General features: G+C 37.7%; 1 protein-coding gene across 2 annotated transcripts; it reads left to right on the top strand.

Moving 5' to 3' along the window:
- The first annotated feature begins 7298 nt into the window (after positions 1–7298).
- LOC113239402 (FK506-binding protein 5-like) lies at positions 7299–13094 on the top strand. Of its 2 annotated transcripts, XM_026476398.1 has the most exons (5): positions 7299–7557; positions 7711–8532; positions 8766–10092; positions 10465–11629; positions 11715–13092. In XM_026476398.1, the coding sequence occupies exons 2-5, from the start codon at positions 7714–7716 to the stop codon at positions 11824–11826; spliced, it is 3423 nt and encodes a 1140-aa protein (XP_026332183.1). In that variant the 5' UTR covers positions 7299–7557; positions 7711–7713; the 3' UTR covers positions 11827–13092. The 2 variants fall into 2 exon arrangements, with proteins under 2 accessions (XP_026332183.1, XP_026332182.1); XM_026476397.1 differs by having other exon boundaries at positions 8766–11629; positions 11715–13094.
- The last annotated feature ends 7767 nt before the right edge of the window (positions 13095–20861 follow it).

Here is a 20861-nt window from a genome sequence, read left to right as displayed (position 1 = left end):
CGGACACTTTTTAGCGCGGACCCGACGTCCATATAATTGTAAGTCAATGAAACAAGACATATTTTTGTAATGTGATGGTGTTGCTGGTAAAGTGCTTTAAATTTGTGTTTTTAAAACTCATCACGTATGGGTGGTGGAATATTATTCCAGCATTTTGAAACCGAATACTTGAAACTACCATGAAGGCTGCAGTACCTTAAGTACACATGAAATGCGAAAGTAACTCTAATAGAGTTTTCACGCCTAAACCGCAGAACCAATTTTGATGAATTCTGTCATTGACAAAGGCGGTATCTAGGCGGACCTATTTCTGGTGGCGGTCGTGGTAACGACAGTGGGCCAATTGAGTACGATTGTATGGTCCTTATTCTCAGAATAATCATACGGTATTTGCTTAAGGACTTACAGATTTACGCTCCTAATCCTGGATCACCAATGATGAGGTAGCGACTATGTATCTCTATACCAAAATCCAATTTACCGTTGTCCTGGGGAACTTCAACGCGAATCTGGGCAAGCGAGACTGTGATGAGTTACGTTTGGGGTAATTTTAGTAGGATGTCGAAGAAACTGGGGCCATTTGCTAACCGGCTTCTTGGAAAAGGATGGACCCTTACCTATTCCTGCCCCAAGCAGTACTGTGAGCATTAATGTGTGAAATTACAGGCACAAGGGCCTTGTCAACTTATGTCTCAGAGTGTCGGGCGCAATTGCAGTTGCAATTTAAAGCTCTGGGTGGCACTGCAACTGTTATGGACAGGCGTGTCGCTTACCACCAGGCGCACGCTTGTTAGTCCCGTCACTTTGTATCATAAAAAAACCCTCCAATGTATGCCTTCAGTAAGTGGAGCACGGAAAGTGGAACTATATGAAACCAAAAAAGCAAACCTAGAAAAATACACAGTATTCAATGATGTCTCTGTGATAACTGTATGTTAAGAGGTAGGTATATTAAAATAGAGTTTGGAAAGAGTTTGAAAGATCTCGACTGATGAAGTTTACGTTCCGTCCAGCACTGACAGAAATCAAAAACCTCTAGAGCTATCAGCAGGGCTTCTAAAATTCGTTAGTAGTTTAAATTGCCTTGGGAGCTTTTTGGACACTTTATTTTGCAAAAGAAATACATAAGGATATAATACGTTAAATATAAGAGAAACAGATACTTGTAAATCACATTATGCTACTTTAAATAATAATAATAACGCACACTCTCGACATAGCCCCGCCTCAGGGAGACCCTGTGTCGCGGGTGCCATGGACACACACATATAGGCAACCACAAGTTACACCCAAACTCACGAGAGAAATAAATGTAGGCCATGCAAACATTTCTTCCGGCCCGGCAATCGAACCTGGGACCTTTGCGTTGCAGTCCTTCATGGTAGCCGTTCGGCCTTATCGTTTCGGCCAAATCAGTTATATGTTATATTAATATGTTAACTTTGGCTTCAAAATACGTGTTTAAATTTTGCAAGGTCACATATTTGAACAAGACATGGATATTCGCCATAAAGCTAATGTGACAAGAAATAATCAATTGGCTAGTTAATTTATTAAATATTGTTGGTTCAACTACAAATCATATCCTTACTGTCCTTTCTCAAACCCGTATCTTATAAAGGATTATTCAGGATGTGACTTTATATTTATTTTAAATTTCTTATCAAGGGTGTTAATTTGAACGCATTACTTTAAGAAAAGGTAAAAGCAGCTAGTGTGTCAACATGAACGAATATATACAATCCATTTTTTGCATTTCAGTGACTGTGTTATAAGATACGAATTTGAGAAAGTAAGGCGACGATATGACAATAAATGTTAATAATAATAATATCGTTTATTGCAAAACATGTTTTGCAACCAAGACTTGTGCCTGGTGGTAAGCGATACTACGCCTGTGCAAGTGCCATTCAGAGCTTTGAATTCATTGACTTACAATTATATGGACGTCGGGTCCGCGCTAAAAAGTGTCCGCACTTATAGGGCGTTAAAATCGTATACAGAGCGTCATTCACGCTTTAGTCTTTGTTTGTTCGACTGACAGCGAAGCAAGCAAAATTAGACCGTACTGCGATGACATTACAAATTCAACGTTTTAGCTTTTTCATATTCCTTTACATGTCACTATGTTTAAATAGGTTGACTTGGGACATTTGTTTCGTGGTTTTTGTATTAGACCCGTCGTTCATTTATTTGTAAGTCAACATTAACTTACAATTATATGGACGTCGGGTCCGCGCTAAAAAGTGTCCGCACTTGTAAGGCGCTAAAATCGTATACAGAGCGCGACACTCCGCTTTAGTCTTCATTTGTTCGACTGACAGCGCGATACTGCGATGACATTACAATTTAAATTTCGAATAGGTTGACTTGGTACATTTTTTTCGTGGTTTTTGTATTAGACCCGTCGTCCATTTATTTGTAAGTCAATGTTTGAATTACAAAGATCTGAAGGGCACTGCAACTGAGTCCGTCACTCTGAAACATAAGTTGACAAATCTCATGCGCCTGTAATTTCACCAGCACCCTTACCCTTCAAAACTGGAACGCAGTAATCTCACTCACGTTACTGCTTGGACAAAAAATACTTCTCATAATAACAGCATGTACGCCAAATATATTTCAAATATAAACATGTAAATTTGTTCAGGGATAAGGGAATTAAATTCAACTCAATGCGGTTTGATATGAAAACAGCCAGAGTCAAAGCATCATGCTCTCTGTGTTTTTGGCCATAATAATATGGAATTCCTATCTTACATAATATACGTTATTATATTATACTAACAATCAAATAATCTTTATTATTATCTTATGTAAGCAAATTGCGCTCGCCATATTGATTAAAATCATATTGATCATTATCAACCAGTATATTTTAGTTTTCTGAATGGGATAGAAGGAAAGGAGGGAAGAGACCAAAATGTGGCATTTTTTTATTTCTTGGCCGTCAAGTTCAAGGCTGTAGGGTCTGTTGGATTCAGGGTGTTGGTCTGGTTTATGTAATGACACTCTGTATAATAAAATATTTCACTGCTTTGTATTCTTCGTTTAGCTTTCTTAGCCTCCTTCCTGATTTAGTTCGGCCGCCTATATTGCAGCGTATGACGTCTATGCAATCGATGTCGGAGTAAAGAACTCAACAGTATTATGCGCATTATCCTTAAAAATAAAAAATACCCAGAATAAACGAGCATCTTCTTAAAGACTAAGATAGATAAAGGAGGCGAAAGAAAGATGTAAGGAGAGACCGTATCAAGTATATTTTAGCAGCAGAAGAGTTCGTCTAGGCAAGTACTGCCACATTATCTATTTCTGCCGCCAAGCAGTGATATGAACATTACTACGTTCCTGTTTCGAAGGGTAAGGGTGCTTGTGAAATTACAGGCACATGAGACTTGTCAACTTATGTTTCAGGGCGTGAGGCGCAGTGGCAGAGCCCCTCAGATCTTTGTGATTTAAAGCTCTGAGTGGCACTGCAACAGGCGTGTCCCCCAGGCACACAACTTGTTCGTCCCATCAAATAGTTTAAATAAAACTCTACTGCTACTTGTTACCTTGAGAAGACTGAGCAAGCAACTCTAAGGCTTGCTCTTTGTAAATATACAAATGCACAAGTTTATCATTTACAATATTTATTTGAAACATAGATCGAGACTACCTGCAAGAATTAAACGGGTCACTATTACGGATTTTTGTCTTCCAAGTAAGCAGAAGCTGTGTAATAATCTTTAGTATACTAAAGTACACTGCGCCTGACGCCCTGAGACATAAGTTGACAAGTTCCATGTGCCTGTAATTTCACAAGCACCCTTACCCTTCGAAACAGGAACGTAGTAATGTTCATCAAGTTCTTGTTTCACTATAGTTTTAAATCTCGTGAATGGCAAATGTGGAATACAACCGGAATCTTATATATATTATAGAAGCGTGACTATATACATTGTGTATTTGTAAAGATGACTATCAAGAACAGCTAGTTTTTATGAAACTTTATGTTTATTTCTTTTCATAACTATATTTATCCCTTTGCAGACAATGAATTTATATTTAAAATTACTGTCCATGATCTCAGCATAAGTGTTGTAATAGAATGCCAACGCCTTTGCATTGCCCCGGCTCAGCCAATTACTTACTGAACACTACCTAATACCTAAGGATCTTCCTTCTCCAACACCTACACTACACTAATTTATAATTGAAATTGACTTGTAACGCCCTGGTGGAAGCCAAAACGCTGTCAAACGGTTTTCAAACTAACTATAGTGAATAGCGTGTGAGTGCCAAGCACGTGCTAATGGCGGCCTTGGCGGAATTCACGAGATAGAGACGGGATGCGCATCACAAACATTTCTTTACGACATTAAACAAGTCTTTGTTGTTTGACGAACGATTTAAATGACACAGTAGATTTGCTTGGTGGACATAGAACCCATACATACGTACGTGCATTTTTTAAACATATTAATATTACTGATTGATTTACTAAGGTACCAAAAGACTTTGTGCAAATAAAATAATAATATCGTGCTGAAAGCTCCCGATAATATGGAAATAACTGAACGAAATACTGAAAGATCTGAAAATCTTGGTGACGTAATACGACTACCAATTTTATTTATACTCTACCGAAAACGATTGTTAGCCATTTTTATCTCAACAGACGTTTTACTTATATCAAGTGACGGGATGGGACGAACAAGTTGTGGGTCTGGTAGTAAGCGACACGCCCGTAAATAACAGTTGCAGTGACAATCAGGGCTTAAACCACAAAGATCTGAGGGGCATTGCCACTGCGCCCGTCACCTTGAGACATAAGTCGGCATGTCACATGTGCCTGTAATTTCACCAGCACCCTTACCCGTCGAAACCGGAACGCAGTAATGCTCACATTGCCGCTTGGCGGCAGAAATAGGTAAGGTGGTAATAAATCTTTCTTTCGCCTCCCTTATTCATCTTAGTCTTTAGGAAGATGCTCTAAACGAGCATTCAGACGACATTCTGGGTACTTTTTATTTTTAAGGATAATGTACATAATCTTCTTGAGTTCTTTAATCCGACATCGATTGCATAGACGTCATTCGCTGCAATATCTGTGCCTATTTTTTGTCAGCTAGTCGGGAAGCTATACAATGAATTGATAAGAAATGAAATACGAATGCATATACATATTGTGCCTGTGTCTTATTTACCTTATGTTAAATAATGTTTAGGATTTTACGTTCTTTTTTCTGTAAATAATGTTGTGTTGTGTGTATGTATACTGATTTGCGCCTTTTCCTATTTGAATTAAAGAAAAGTAAAAAAGATTTATTTATGTAACATAAATAAACCATTAATAATACAATTCATGTTTATTCTGCATTATATATTTTGGAAAACATTGATTACTGTGTTGATATAAAGTTATCAATATCATAATTTGCTCAAGATAATCAGCAACTGTCTTGTCTGCACCATAGCGTAAACTAGGTTAGCCGTAACTGCTTCTGGATGACAATTAATTAAGCCCTCCGATTCTAAAATAGTATAATTATTGCCAAAAAATTGCTTTTGCTACAGAAACGCAAACATCTACGTTACATAAAACATCTACGTCTTTTTTCGAAACACATTTAACAAAACAGCATTTCAGTATTCTTTTAAGGTCACTTATTTTTGAGAAAAAAATTTCGTGTTCTACAAATAACGTGCATTTTAAAAGACTATTACAGTTTTCGTTGCTGTTTATTTGAGTTATTTACATCGGAAAGCTGTTAGACTGTCCAACTAACAGGAAATTGTTATCGTTGCCTTTATACGTTTGCGTAAGGAGGTGTCTTTAATTATATCTTATGTTGTGTTCAATCCGAAACACCATGCGTTGCTTTGCGGTAGAAATAGGCGCTGGTATATATTCAGGGTTATCGGTAGAACTCTACCAGTAAATCTCTGTGCAAAGCAATAAAATAATTTCAATATAATCTCTAAAACGTTTTCGATGTACGAGCCAATGTTTAGTGAAAACGGTGGATCAGAACATTTTGGTGATCGTCCAACGTTAATAGTGTAGAAATATCCGAACAAGATTAGCGCGTTCAATTAAAATTTAAACACATTTAAAATACTCCAAGATTTCTTTCTATTTATTTTGTAAAGATTCGTTAACAGTCGCTCTGATAATTTTCTTTTCTAAAAATCACTTTCGTTTGCGGTTGAATGACCGGTGTGAAAATATGCTTAGGTATAATATAAGTAGGATTTATTTATGTGTTTGTGATACGTAATTATTAAAATTGGATATTACATACATTGGATATACAATCAGCGTCGAAATGATCTAAGTGTTCAGTGTTTAAGAACATTTAAAACATTTTGATAAAAACTAAAATCTTAATAAATTTCAGATGCACTTTTAAATAATTTCAGGCGAATGTGTGTTCAACGAATATCAAATAATTTTTAGTGGGATAGGGTTATTTTTTTTTATATTGAAGTGTTACTTAGGTCTATTTTGGTATCGACTATACCGACTTTAGATAAAACATTCCTCTGCAGTAAGAAAGGGTAAACATCCACTTTTTGGATTAGGACCACATAAACATTTCATGCTAAAGCGAACATTATGTTTTTAGCCAAAGCGAAAAGTTTGTTTCGACGTTTTCGTTGTTAAAAGATTTACGGATGTTACGATTTACTTGAGCAGACAAAATATGCCTTGAATATTACCGTTTATTGTCCAGATGTATATCGAACAGCATGAACAACTAATTGCTCCTGTCTAATTTCGTCCTGTTTTATGTGATGATCATTCGTATCTGGTAAATCGATAAATTTTCCCTGGCTTATGCGAGTTGTTGTAAGATTACTCTGAGGTGCAAAATACACACACCGTTTGACGCAACAGCGGCAAAGCATAGAGTAACAAGTAAATTTGTCGCTGGTGGTGTTGAGCAGCATGTGTGTTTCACCTAATGCCATTGCGAAATATACGATGTGTTCCTAATCCAAATTCGTACATAAACTTTTAATGTCTAGCACTTTCACACCGGAAATGGTACGAGTCAATCATCGATCGGGTTTCGCTGCAATTAAGTATCACTATGATGCAAAACGATCGGGGTAAGGGTGAACAGCGCGTAGAGTTGCGGTAAATAATAATCGCAGAGGTGTCGGAAGTGAGATCAGTGTTGTTTTGACGATTTGCCCAAGACAAATTGTAGGCGAGGCGCCCGTTATTGGGGTCGCGACCAAAATACATGGCGGCGGACGGCGCAGACGGCAGTAGGCGGCAAGCGGCGCGGGCGCACGCGCCTACCGCGCGCTTCACTCCCGCACCCGACCGTGCCGGCTCATTTACTACCGCGCTATATTTAACCGCTGCGACCAGATTAATATCTGCATGTTCCTCCTCAAAAATAAGTGATCCGTCTCTGGACAAAACGAGTGACGTGAATACTGGACCGCGAGTGTTGTTCTTGTCAGTGCCATTTAAATGACTGGATAACATAAACATTAATTCTTTTCGTATATTGCAAGGCAGGAAGTAAATACGATTCACGGCAAACTGCGACCCTCGTGAGTATCTCATAACTATTGTCTACTGTTTGTCAAATTGCCAAATCGCGTTCAATACTACTGTTGTTCCATAAAAATCATTTTTATGTATGTCATATAGTAGACGAATCAAGGACATGATTTGATAAAATAATGTTCATAAATTTATTTCAGAAAATGAATCCGCCGTCAGCGATTCACAGCGCCATGAGCCGCGAGCGCAAGCCGTTCACGTACACTCCGGGGGGACTGGACCTCTCCGAGATCAAGTCTGAGCGGATGGCCAAACGGCTGATGAGGAATGCGATGAACCAAGGAGTGCCCGAGTTACCCCCTCAGGCGTTGCAGTCTCCGCCAACGCCGTCTACGCCAATAGCCGTTCCTAATTTCAATTGCTTGCCGGTTCAAGTGTTTCCAACCATCAATTTGCCAGCAAATCCTAAATCGCTATTGAGAACGCGTAGTATTCCAGATCAACCCAAAGAACCACCACAGTCAAAAGTGTCTCCACCTACTCAAGCAGTTAACAATTATAATTTTAAACCAAGTGGAATTGAACACTTACGTGAAACTCTCAGCAATAATACGGGGGTATATCCACTTGTAAACAATAATAGTTTGAATAACAGTCGGCCAACTTCGCTGTGCGAAAATAATAGTAATAGGCCAGCACCTATGTTTGAGTACAGTACATCTACTTCGGACTGCAACATGCGGAGTCTACCGACAACAAATTATGGAAGTAACGCCTATACGGCGTCTGTGCTGCCAGAAATTAGTTACGATGCTGAATTTCTGACTACCATACCAAGGAAAGTTGATACCGATAATAGTTCTATTAATGTTTTAATAAGCAATGGAAGCAATTCGACAACGATCAATGAAACCGAATCAGCGGCAACAAATTTTACAATAAAGCCCATATCAGAAACATGTATTCCCATTGAAACAAAGCCTGTTGAAGAAAATGACGCGACTGATGTTAATGATGAACAGGTTGACTTAAAATTACTGTACACTTATTATATTTACATTTATATGTTTGTTTACATAATATGTTATACGTATTTACTGATCAACATTAAAGACTTATAATAATCTTATTATTGTGAGTTAATATATGTATTTCTTTATTTATTTATATATCAATCAGTATTATTGTATATTTCTTAACACGATCGGCGATTATGCTAAAAAAGTATTAATCAAACATATTTTTTTTATTTCAGAGAGAAGTCAAGGTGGTAAAGAAACAAGTTAAAAAAGAAAATAAAACTGAGACTCAAAATGGAGATCAGAATGGAAATACGGAAACAGAAATGGTTGTAAAACTACCTGCAAAGAAAGTGGCTCCTAAAGTTGAAACTAAAGTCGATGTTGTTAAGAAAACACTGCCTGATGGATCCGTAGAAGAAATAAAAACAACAACTACGAGGACAACTATTGATGGCCGAACAGAGATTAAAACAAGAACTGAAACTACAGTAATTCCTAAACAAGAAGAGGAAGTTGAGGAAGTGGAAGAGGAAGAAGAAGAAATGGGTGGAGTTGTGGTTGAGGAAACAGAAGAAAATGGTGAAGAAGAGGTTGTTGAAGAACCCACTACGGTAGTAGTCAAAAAAACAATAAAGCAAAAACCGGTTGAGACTAGCAATGTTATCAAAAAAGAGGAAAGAACTGAAACCACAACTACAAAGAAAGTAGTAGTCGTACAACAATCCGCACAGAAAGAAGAGGATGAAGAGGAAGAGGAGGAGGAGGAGGAAGAAGAAGAAATTAGAGATGAACCAGAAACTGTAGTTGTAAAAAAATCTACTGAAACGCCTTCAATCGCACAAAAGGAGGAATCCAAACAAGAAGTAGTTCAAGAGATTAAAGGAAACAATGAAGTAGTTAAAAATGTGGACGCTAAGAAACCAGAGGTTGAAGAAGAACTAGAAGAGGAAGAAGAAGAAGAAGAGGAAGAAGTTGAAGTCGTTAAAAAGAAAGAAGAAACTGTAGCACCGTCAAAGAAAGAAGAGCCTGCCAAAGACCAAGAAGACGAAGAAGAAGATGAAGAAGAAGAAGAAGAAGAAAAGCCTGCAGAACCTGTAAAGCCCGCTGAACCTGCTAAGCCTATCGAAAGCAAGGATCAGCAAGAAATTGACGAAGAATCAGAATATACTGAAGAAGAAATTGAGTCGGAGAAGGAAGAAGATCCTACTCCAAAATCAGATTTACCTAAAGCTGAGCCAGAAAAAGAAGAAGAAAATGCCAAAGAAAAGACGGAAGAGCCTAAAGAACCACCTGCTTCAACTCCTGCACCGGAGCAAAAAGTTCCACTTAGAGAGCCTTCTGTCCCTCTAGAGAAAGTTGAGGAAGTGGAAATTAAACCTATTGGCACGACACATGAATCCAAAACAACTACATCAAGTACAGAAATTATTACCGGAGGAAATGACAAGCCTGCAGGAACATTAAGCACGCAAACCGAATACAATAGATATGAAAATATTGTCACTGTCAATCGTACTACCAAGACGTTGGACCACTCCTACGAACAATTAACGCAGCAAGGTATTCCTACTGTAAAAACTTATTTTGCTCCTGAAAGGGAAAGAGTTTCGATATCACCTTCGAGACCATATCAGTCTACGCAAGTTTACTCTCCATCGTATCCTCAACCACAGCAACAACAAGAGAGACGCCATAGTCTGCTCTTGGAAAGATTAAGTACTGAACGTCAAATGCCATCAGATTTGTATCACAACCAAAATTATCAATTCAATCAAAGCTTTGACCAACAAAGGCAATGGTCGCAAGAACCGCAATCTGAAGTAGTTAATGTGAGCAACGTAAAGCCAAGCTCCATCACAAACCAACAATGGTATCAACAAAGTAGGAAGGAAAATGTCATCTTTAATAATATAACACCTTCTGCTCCCGCAGTTTCCAGCCAGCAATGGAGTCAGCCCCAGACCCAGGCTCAGCCTCAGGTGCAACATCCGCTTCCATCTCAACCTCAACCCCAATATCAACCTTCTTACTCTGAATCTTTGCAAAACAACTCTAGAATCAGTTCAAATACTTACCAGCAACAGAGTTATCACACACCCACTCCTACAAACTGGGCTAGCAATAACCTTACTAGCAGTACATTATCCACTGCTAATACGCAATCCAATCAATATTCACTCCTGAGCAGAGACTCTACGGAGAGTTACCAAAAGTCTACACAGCAGTACTCATCTTCTTATGTGCCTCCACCGTGGGAGCAGGACCCTAATTATGTAGCTCCTCCTCTTGAGACACAGAATTTCTATCAACCTCCTCCTTCATCTAACACTTTTAGCCCAGCTTCTAAAGCTGGTTGGAAGCCAACACCACCATCAAGCAAATTTTCTAAACCTATCTCGACTGCATATGTACCACCTGCACCAAACCAGTCGTTCGTGAAGCCAGTGACAGCTACAGAGCTACCAAATTTACCCGGACGCAAGACGTATTATAGCGAATATGAACGACGATATATAACGGTGCCAGAATCTACTTATATCCCATCAGAGACAAAGTACCAACCTCAACCGGATCCATCGCCTCAGTACTACTACGATAACAATGAACCTTGTGAATCTGTCGAGCCCACGTGGCGTAAAGAGCTTCGCGAATTCACTGAGAAAACCACACAACAAACTGCATCATCAACTGTGTCATCAGTGAGACCTCCTTGGGAAGAAGATCCTAAATACGCAAAGGTCCCTACTGTATCTTACAATCCAACGCCGTCGTGGAGTCAAACGCTTCGGCCACAGTCTTATCGCGAAAGAAGTTTTGAGGCTGAGCTTGTTGGATCAAATGAATGGTCTAAGACCAATACTCTGGGTCGAGGCCGACCTTTGAGTTCCTACGGAAACACCAACATCGACGTTTCTGTTCCTGAACGACCAAGAGGGGTGTCAGTTGACAGATACAATCCTAACTACTACCAGTCCCCTCCAAATCCGTCCGAGCACGGTCCCGTGCAATCGCACACTTTAACTCCGACTCCCCCGGCGAAAAGTTATCACAATCCCAACGTGCCTGCCTATCACGCTCGGGCTTCAGCTGAACCTAGGTAAACCATTCAATATTTTACATGGTTTCATATTTATTTGTGTTAAGATACGTATTTTATTGACGAGTGTAATACTATTTTCCAGAGAGCAGCAGCCTACAATTCCACAACCGCGCAACTGGGGAGATTCTCGTCACAGCCCAATCCAGTCGAGATCCTTTAAGTACCTCCAGTGGATTACCGGCACTGAAAATTGAGCATCAAGCAGACATTAGTTTAGTGTTAAGGCTTAATTTATGTAACATAGAGACGTAGTGAGAGCAACTTTGGAAGGTAGTGATGTCGGACTCTATAACTGTGCGCAATTGGTAGGTCCTATGAGTATCTTGTTTCTGTGCCAAATTAGCCGAAGCGATTTTTAATGCAAAAGCGAATTTTATGTTTGCCTGTCATCATTAATCGTAATGACTATTTATTAGCTCCACATGTAAAATCAATCATGTTAACAGTATTAGTCTTCATGTTAACATTTACATTTAAATGTTTCTGCACCTAATGGGGAACGCACATTAATGCTAGATCCCGATCCTTTGGATGAATGATTGCCTTTGGTTTTCTTTGGATACTAGAACGTCTTTGACAGTAATGAGAGAAAACGTGGATGCACTAGCATAGAACACTATCGCTTGCGTTTTGTGACAAGTTTGGAGTCGGCGTCGGGCATTCACGTATCGGGTTTATAGCCTTTACGAGTTTCATAATGATCCTAGAATTCGTCATCCGAATTCAAAGAGATTAAAATTATGAAACCAGAATGCAAACATCCAAAACAGTTGTATGCACGTAATTACTTAAGGTTGTACAATTCGAGACGAATAGATCGATTGAATGTAAAATTAGGTTAAGTTATTCTCTGGTAGACTTTGCACCTTTATCTGTCTGTATAATTTTCATTTGTTTATAATAATTAATTTTGTATTCAGTTTGCCTTAGCGGTACTCTTATACGTATTAAAGTAGACATCTGTATTTGCAGGCTTCGTGCAATTATGTCGTTTATATGTGTCGTTTTGATAATTTACACTTTGTTGAACAGTACTGTAACACGATGATGTGATATTTTGAATTCTTTTTGTCTAACCTAGTCATTGGAGACGTTGTGTCGCTAGTCTTAGTATGACATAAAATTTTCTTAATTTTTATGCCAATGCATTTCTGCTTCAATTGTTTTTAACTAATTTGATATGTAATAACTTTTTACACATTTTTCTACTTATGTGCCATTGTGTAGATAGTGTGTCCTTGTAACTTATTATATTATGTATTTAACTTAATAAATATTTTTTTATGATGTACCCGTACACTACCTTTGCTTAAATAATTTATTAGTATTAGTTATTAAAAATTAACAATACTTATAAAGTAAGGCTTTTTTGATATCGAAGTCAGAAAGTGTTTTAGAAGTTCCTCTTCTCAGTTATAATAATGTAAAAAAATATATAAAAATACATCGTTCTCTATCTACAAGTTGTAACAATATTTTGTTTCCTTTATGTTATTTGTGAAATAATTGTTGAGTTTTTATTTATTAAAACCTGAAAACTTGTATGTATTATTTTATTTACTAGAGACCTTTATCACGTGAGGGCCGCAGGTAATTAATTCGTTAAGGCCGCTGTTGGGTTACATTATCTTTGAAGTATGTCCATAATATAGATTTATGGAGTTCACGAGTTAGTCTCTCTTACTAACTTTGTAAATGCGTATTGCGTCTACAGACAAGTTAGAGCTAATTAAAAATTCAACTGGTTATATAAATTTTAAGAGTCGTGGTTTTTTTTGAATGATGGTGTCCATAATATGTAATTTTAGGTAATTAATAGTAGTAAAACTTTTTGCTCTTCGGAATAGGTTAAGGCGTCTAATTGGTCATACTGCCAGATCTTAGACTGTTAAGTTCATTGACTTACAAATAAATGGACGACGGGTCTAATACAAAAACCACGAAAAAAATGTCCCAAGTTAACCTATTCGAAATTTAAATTGTTATGTCATCGCAGTATCGCGCTGTCCGTAGAACAAATGAAGACTAAAGCGGAGCGTCGCGCTCTGTATACGATTTTAGCGCCTTACAAGTGCGGACACTTTTTAGCGCGGACCCGACGTCCATATAATTGTAAGTCAATGGTTAAGTTCCTAATTTTTTGACATTTTTCCTAAGAGGACGGAAAAAAAGTAATTTTACACGGGAAATCGTTACATTGTTACGGTGGCCATTTTGAAAATCCTTTTTACATTTAACAATGTAAACAAACTTTAAAAGTGGTTATTTATACAACAACGTTTGCTGTCTGTTCGAACATTACTATTAAAAAATATTAACTGATTTTTTTCAATAATTTCACTCAAAGTAATAGTAACTTTACTTTCTAATATTTTATTCTCCATTTGATAAAATGTTATTAAAACATACCTAATTTTTCAGAGGTTTCCTGCAAACTCAATATTTAATTAAAGTAGAAAGTGTCATTCTTCATGTGGCGATATTTGACTTTTGTATTTATGCATTATTTTTGTATTAAATTTTTGTTTTTTCTTTCTTTCTGTGTTACCGTATTGTTTCCTACGATTTTGTGCGTTAAAAACAGCGATGAATGAGTGAGAGTTTTTATCGTACATGTTGGATACCTGTGGAATTTTAATTTTAGATAGCAATCATGTATGTATGTATGTAACCACTTTATTGTACAACAAAACAAACTTACAATTTTTTAACAAAGAACATTCTTTACATAGTGTAGTAAGTATGAAAAATTTAAAAAAAAGTACTTTTTAATTTTTAAAAAAAGAGCAGGTTCTAAATTCGTCTGTATTCTTGTGTGTATGTTAAGCGATTACTTTGACATTTGTAACCAATTTCGATGATTATTTTTGCTAGAAAGGGAAGAATTGAGGAATGCATTGCACCTCTAAGGGTGTCATATTAGGGGACCAATCCGGTTTATTGGATTTCACCCACTTTCTGTAAAATGTTTTCAATAAAATTTGCCAAATAGATGTAATTCCACAAACTTATGAGGTTAATTATTTTTTATGAACAGGTTATAATTGTATTCAGTTTTCCGAAACGTATTTCTGAACGGTTACACTCGCCATTATCACTGATTGCTTGGTCCTATCGGATGCATTATAGCAACAGCCGAAAATTATACATTATACCAAAGAATTCTTCTTCTTAACGTATCGATGGCATACACTATAAGAGCGCATTTATTCGATACGAATTTCACCGCACTCATCCCGCGCGGTCGTCGAGCGGAGTTGGCGTTGCCGCCGCACCGCGTGCGTCTAACTGTCATGGCAAAATACGCTCTATTTATTTATATTTTACGTTGTATTATTCAGAGGAATTTAAATGTTGGTGCCTAATAAATATAATTCAGGTTCGCCATTAATGTGCATGAAGGCGTGGTAGCTGGGCGGACAACTTATTCCTTGTGTAACTGGGCGCTAATGCTTGCCATCGTCACGAAAGGACTTGCCAATCGACGTAAGGTACACGCCGATTGTTGTCCGAGGTGCACCAGACGTACAGTAAAGAATGGCACGTCGTGCAAGGAGGCTCTTCTAGCGCACCCCACAAAAGAATTAGGTATGTGAAAAATAATAGTAGTTTGTGTGACTGTTACATAATGAAAGGCATAATGTTACATAATGTAATACGAGTGTGAGATCGTGAACTTCACACGAGTATTTTAATGCCTAACTATGTATAGTTATCAGAAAGCTTACAATATGTGCATTATGTAAGCTCTCTGTGATGTGTTCAGGAACCGCATGTTATGACCGGCATTGCGGCACTGATCAGAGCTATTAGCAGTAATTATTAGTAAAATAATGCAAAAAACCATTGACTTACTTTACTATTACTTTACTTTACTTTTACTTTACTATTTTCTTAATTATATGGACGTCGGGTCCGCGCTAAAAAGTGTCCGAACTTATAGGGCGTTAAAATCGTATACAGAGCGTCATTCACGCTTTAGTCTTTGTTTGTTCGACTGACAGCGAAGCAAGCAAAATTAGACAATACTGCGATGACATTACAATTTAAATTCAACGTTTTAGCTTTTTCATATTCCTTTACATGTCACTACGTTTAAATAGGTTGACTTGGGACATTTTTTTCGTAGTTTTTGTATTAGACCCGTCGTCCATTTATTTGTAAGTCAATGCAAAAAACCATAAAACTTATTTCTCATACATGTCACGCAACCGTAGTTTTTTTTAATTCATAGAGGAACTAGAGTCGGCCTCAACTATCTTATCGTTCGACATCAAGTAATGTGTGACATTTTTCAAAATTGTTTGCTATTGACATATCATTTCGAATATTCATCTCGACTGATATTAGAATTGAGGTCGAATCAAATTGTTTTGTTTTACAGAGATGTTTGAAATTTGAATGTAATAAAATCGAATTTGATGATAATAATGCAACATTGAGTATATAACCAGAAATAGAGACGAAATAAGGGCCATATATTCCTGGTATACTTTAGCGATACAGCTCTTATAAATATCAACTCCCGTTTGTACTGAAATATAGACAGCCCAACTACTGACCTGTGTATACGTCTCCGTATAATCCAAAAAATATTCTGAATTTATTGTAATAAAGATAATATCTCTAACAACGCCGTGCTGTTCTATTCGGTGGTGTAGGAAAAACAGCAAAACATCTAATTACAAAACAAACGGAATCACATTTCATCGGTAATTAAATATTAAATAGGTAATTTTGCAATTTTCGTCCATTATACCAAAGCTCAAGTTAACTGGTCGATAAGAAGTGAAACAGTTGACGACACCCGTCAATCGTTTCGAACTCGGGCTAGCCGATCGGAGCACAGTTGTCACAGTAATGATATGGCAGAATTGTTTTCAAACAAATTAAATGACATTTCGCCTCTATTTCTGGTTATATACTCGATGTAATGCTATAATATCATTTTCACAGATAAGAAATTTGTTCTAACAAAACAGTTTATCTTCATGCTGGTTGTAATTTGAGGTTTTTGAATACATCTTAGAGGATTTATGATATGTATGTGGATAAATATCTTTTTGGCAAGTAAATTGTTTCAAAACATTGAGTGTCTCAAATTCTCTCTCTCTCTGCTGGGAATTAACTTTAGCCTCCCTACCACCGCACCGCAGCGTAGGCAGATCATTCACAGGGTGTACCGATGAACTGGTGAAGATTGCGGAAATCAGCTGGATACAAGCAGCGCAAGACCATGGCAAGACCGGTAATTTTGGCAATCTTTTGATTTAGACTTTTTAATAATACATCATAAAATCACTCTCAATTTTATTTGTTCTGTACGAACATAGACACAGTCAGCCTGGTAATGACTAAACGTCACTTTGACATATCACTGGCGATGATACACTAACTTTTGTATATTTGTCTATCGTAATTTTTAAGTTTATTGAATGTCACGTTGTTTGACTACCATGATAAATTCAATTCAATTATTTAATTATTCAATTATTTTTGTGAAATTATTCCACTAGTTTGTTATAATTATTAATAAAAAGATCGATTTTTGCCGCAGCGTCATTTGTGAGAAATTTATTTCTTCACTCGGCTTTCTCACAGATGGCGCTACGGCAAAAAGTCGTTAAAAATAAAAAACAAAGACCTGCAACAAGCACATGGAAAAATTGGTAAGGTCCACTAGTTCGTCTCTTAGCTTAGTTGGCATAGCGGCACGGTTTGCTAGAAGACGTTGGTTCGAATCCAGCCGGTTCGAAGGATTATTTTCTAAGTGTTCGTGTCTTTGTATTAATTTATTGTCAATTATTTTGTTTTGTTTTAATAATTTGTTTTGATTTGATTTGATTTGATTACTCATATTTAAGTATAACTATAATTGTATAATTAGATCTGATGTACTCCTAGTGGAGTACATCAGACAGAAAACGAAATACACCCTGAAGGTCGAGCGGTTGGAGTCCGGCCACAACGTAAATTTCAATTCATTTAGATCAATGAGAGTGCCGACCGAACATCTATCGACCTTCATGAAGGAAGTGTTTACCTGTCACCAGATTGCGTCACACGTCGCCGAAAAGTGCAATCCGTGCAGATTAGTTAGGAATAGTGTTTTATGATATTGTACGTATCTTCTTCTTCTTCATGTCCTTATTCCACGCTAGGTGGGGTCGGCACAACATGTATTTTTCTTCCATTCTCCCCTATCAGCCGTCATTTTTATACTCACATCTTTCTTATCCATGTCATCTTTCAAACAATCCATCCATCTTTCATACCTAGCACTCTTCTCGTCACATGACAAATTGCCTCCACATGACATGTCCATACCACGCTAACCTATTACTCCTCATCTGTTCTGTCACTGGCGTCCCTTTCAAACTACCCCTGATGTACTCATTGCTTGTCTTATCCTTTCTCGTCACTCCACACATCCATCTCAACATTCGCATTTCCGCTACATGCACTGTTCGTTCACCTCCCTTTTCATCGCCCAACATTCTGATCCATACAACATGACAGGTCTAATCACGGTCTTGTATATTTTCCCCTTTAGCTTAAGGGGCATTCGCCGATCGCATGTAGTACCTGTGACTTGTCGCCATTTCATTATATTATTATATTGTATGTATGTCAGTCCTTAAGGTATATATTATATGGGTCATGTGGTTTGAACTAAATAAATAATAAAAAAAGGATATTTCGGGTTCGATTCCCGTTAGGACCAATTTGGTTAACCAACTTTTCTAAACTTGTCTTGGCCTGGGTGTTGTGTGTAGTGCCCCAGAGTTAATTCAGTTGCTTTGGTTCTCATAGCCAGGTAATTAATTGGTGAAGTTATCGGACTCCATTATTATTAAACATTATACTAAATAGTAGTGCTGTAAAGACATACAACAACAATGATATACTTATAAGTATCTCATTTCCACTACACCGGGAAGCATGCGTTACATTTTGAACAATTGTGAGATCTTATACTCGTAATAGAGCCTTCCCATACTACCTACGACTTTAAAAAAAATAAATGTTTACATCTATACATCATTTAGAAACGTTGAACAAGTTCGGAACTAACCAAATTAGAACGTGACCATTGTGCGTGAATTTAGTCACAGTACTCTAATTTAGTGTAATTTAAATCCTTTTAGTTGAATCAAATGCAAAGCGCGGTCACGTACGAGCACAAATAAGGATATACGCCCACTACATCCCTCCTACCCCCCAGGAAACCGTAAAAAACTCTCTTTACAGTTTGTGAACAGGGAAACGCTTTCTTCGCGCGACCAAACTACTATGGCACGTCGTACACTAGTGCTATTCTGTATTAGCAAATTTAAAATGCACTATTTTATGCAGTTCTAAGAGTGTGCGGAAGCGGTAAGCTTTTTAACATTTCTATCTCTATGCAGGGTGTAACGGAAAGGTTTTTTTATAATATCAAGAGACGGCACGAACAAGTCGTGGGCCTGATGATAAGGTACACGCCTGTCCATAACAGTCGCAGTGCCACTCAGAGCGTCAAATCGCAAAGATCTTAGACATAAGTTGGCAAGTAATTTTACTAGAAACGTACGTCGGTACTGTAGCTGACGATCGTAGCTTTGGTGTCAAACATAAATTTTAAAAATGTTAGTTACAAATGCAAAATGTGCAACAGTCGAAATACGTATAGGAATGAAAACTAGTACTCGTATTTAACACACACCTTTTTGTATTGTTGACTTCCCGGGTTCGATTCTCGGTTTGTCTGTGTGTTCTGGGGCTCCACAGTGAATTCTGTTGCTCTGGTATAAGAACAGGCACTTGGTGTGGCTGTCTGGGATAATATTATGGTTTTTTTTTATTGCCACACAATGTACTGCAACAATAGTTCAGGTACTTTGATGTGTCAGTGAGTTGTTCTTTACAAGCCGAGAAATATCTACGACGTCATCTTGGCGCCTGCCGTTTCACAGCGCCGAAGCGGTAACACGTAGCACCGTAAAAGATACGGGCGGACCAAGCCAATAGATTTTTTTTTATAATATCAAGTGACGAGACGAACAAGTCGTGCGCCTGGTGGTAAGCTACACGCCTGTCCATAACAGTTGCAGTGCCATTCAGAGCTTTAAATCGCAAAGATCTTAGGTGCACAGCCACTGCGCATACTACCCTAAGATATAAGTTGACAAGTACCATGCGTCGGTAATTTCACCAGCACCCTTACCCTTCAAAACCGAAACACAGTAACGCTGATATTACTGTTTAGCGGCAGAAATAGGTAAGGTGGCAGTACTTCCCTGGACGAACTTTTTCACAAGTAGCTCTACTGCTACTTAATCTACCCGCGCGGCGCGCACGGCCACTATGAACGCAACGGGCGTCTACGTACATTCGATTTACATGCACCCGTGCCACCATTCGCGCCCGCCGCCACTCTGTAGAAGGCTTTACTGTTCACTGTTTAAGGCGAGTTGCAGGAAAACTGTTTTGCTAGATCAAATACATATATATGTATATTTTTTTTGACACATGACCTATATAATATATACCTAAAGGACTAACATACATACATTATAATATGACACTAAAATAAACTATCAACTAATCTACACGTATTGCTGGTGTCAGGTAACCGGCCGCGGAATCGCCGATATATGATACCCTTTGGCCAAAACTCTTCCTTCATGTAGGCCGACAGATGTTACAAACGAATTAAAATTTATGTTGTGGCTCCAACCGCTCGATACTCAGGGTGTATATGATTCACTTAACGATATTGTCTAAACAATGTGCTAATTTGTTACACGTCAGGATGTACTTTATTCGATCATATAAAATATAAAATCCTTAAAACAGGCTTAATTGAAGTCTAAAACGAATTATTTATAACAAAAAAAATAATAACTTTGCACATAATTTTTACATGGAGATATTTCTCTTTAAGTACTACAGGGAACTTGCAAGAAAAACCGGGCCTTCTTTTTTGCTATAAATACCTTGGTCGGGACTTCGGGTTGTTTTAAATACGCCGCTTCAAAGGTGTGGAATTATTTTCCCCCACCTGTGCAAGACTGTCATTTTTTGTTATTATGTACTCTCCGTTAGAAATGTTTTAATTGGTTATTGTCTAGGAAGAAGTCTTGGAGGTAGATTTTGTAGTGTAGTTGTTTGAGGATAGTGATCTGTGTGCATCGAGCATATAACTAGAAATAGAGACGAAATGTCATTTCATTTGTTTGAAAACTAT

This window comes from Hyposmocoma kahamanoa, unplaced genomic scaffold (assembly GCF_003589595.1).
Source record: "Hyposmocoma kahamanoa isolate Upper Pololo Valley unplaced genomic scaffold, ASM358959v1 99879, whole genome shotgun sequence".
Taxonomy (NCBI): Eukaryota; Metazoa; Arthropoda; class Insecta; order Lepidoptera; family Cosmopterigidae; genus Hyposmocoma; species Hyposmocoma kahamanoa.
This window is presented reverse-complemented; position numbering and strand designations above follow the sequence as displayed.

Coding starts and splice junctions, on each gene's coding strand:
- LOC113239402 (XM_026476397.1), top strand. CDS start 7,714: ATGAATCCGCCGTCAGCGATTCACAGCGCCATGAGCCGCGAGCGCAAG. Junction 8,533..8,765: donor CTGATGTTAATGATGAACAG/GTTGACTTAAAA, acceptor TTTTTATTTCAG/AGAGAAGTCAAGGTGGTAAA. Junction 11,630..11,714: donor CGGGCTTCAGCTGAACCTAG/GTAAACCATTCA, acceptor ACTATTTTCCAG/AGAGCAGCAGCCTACAATTC.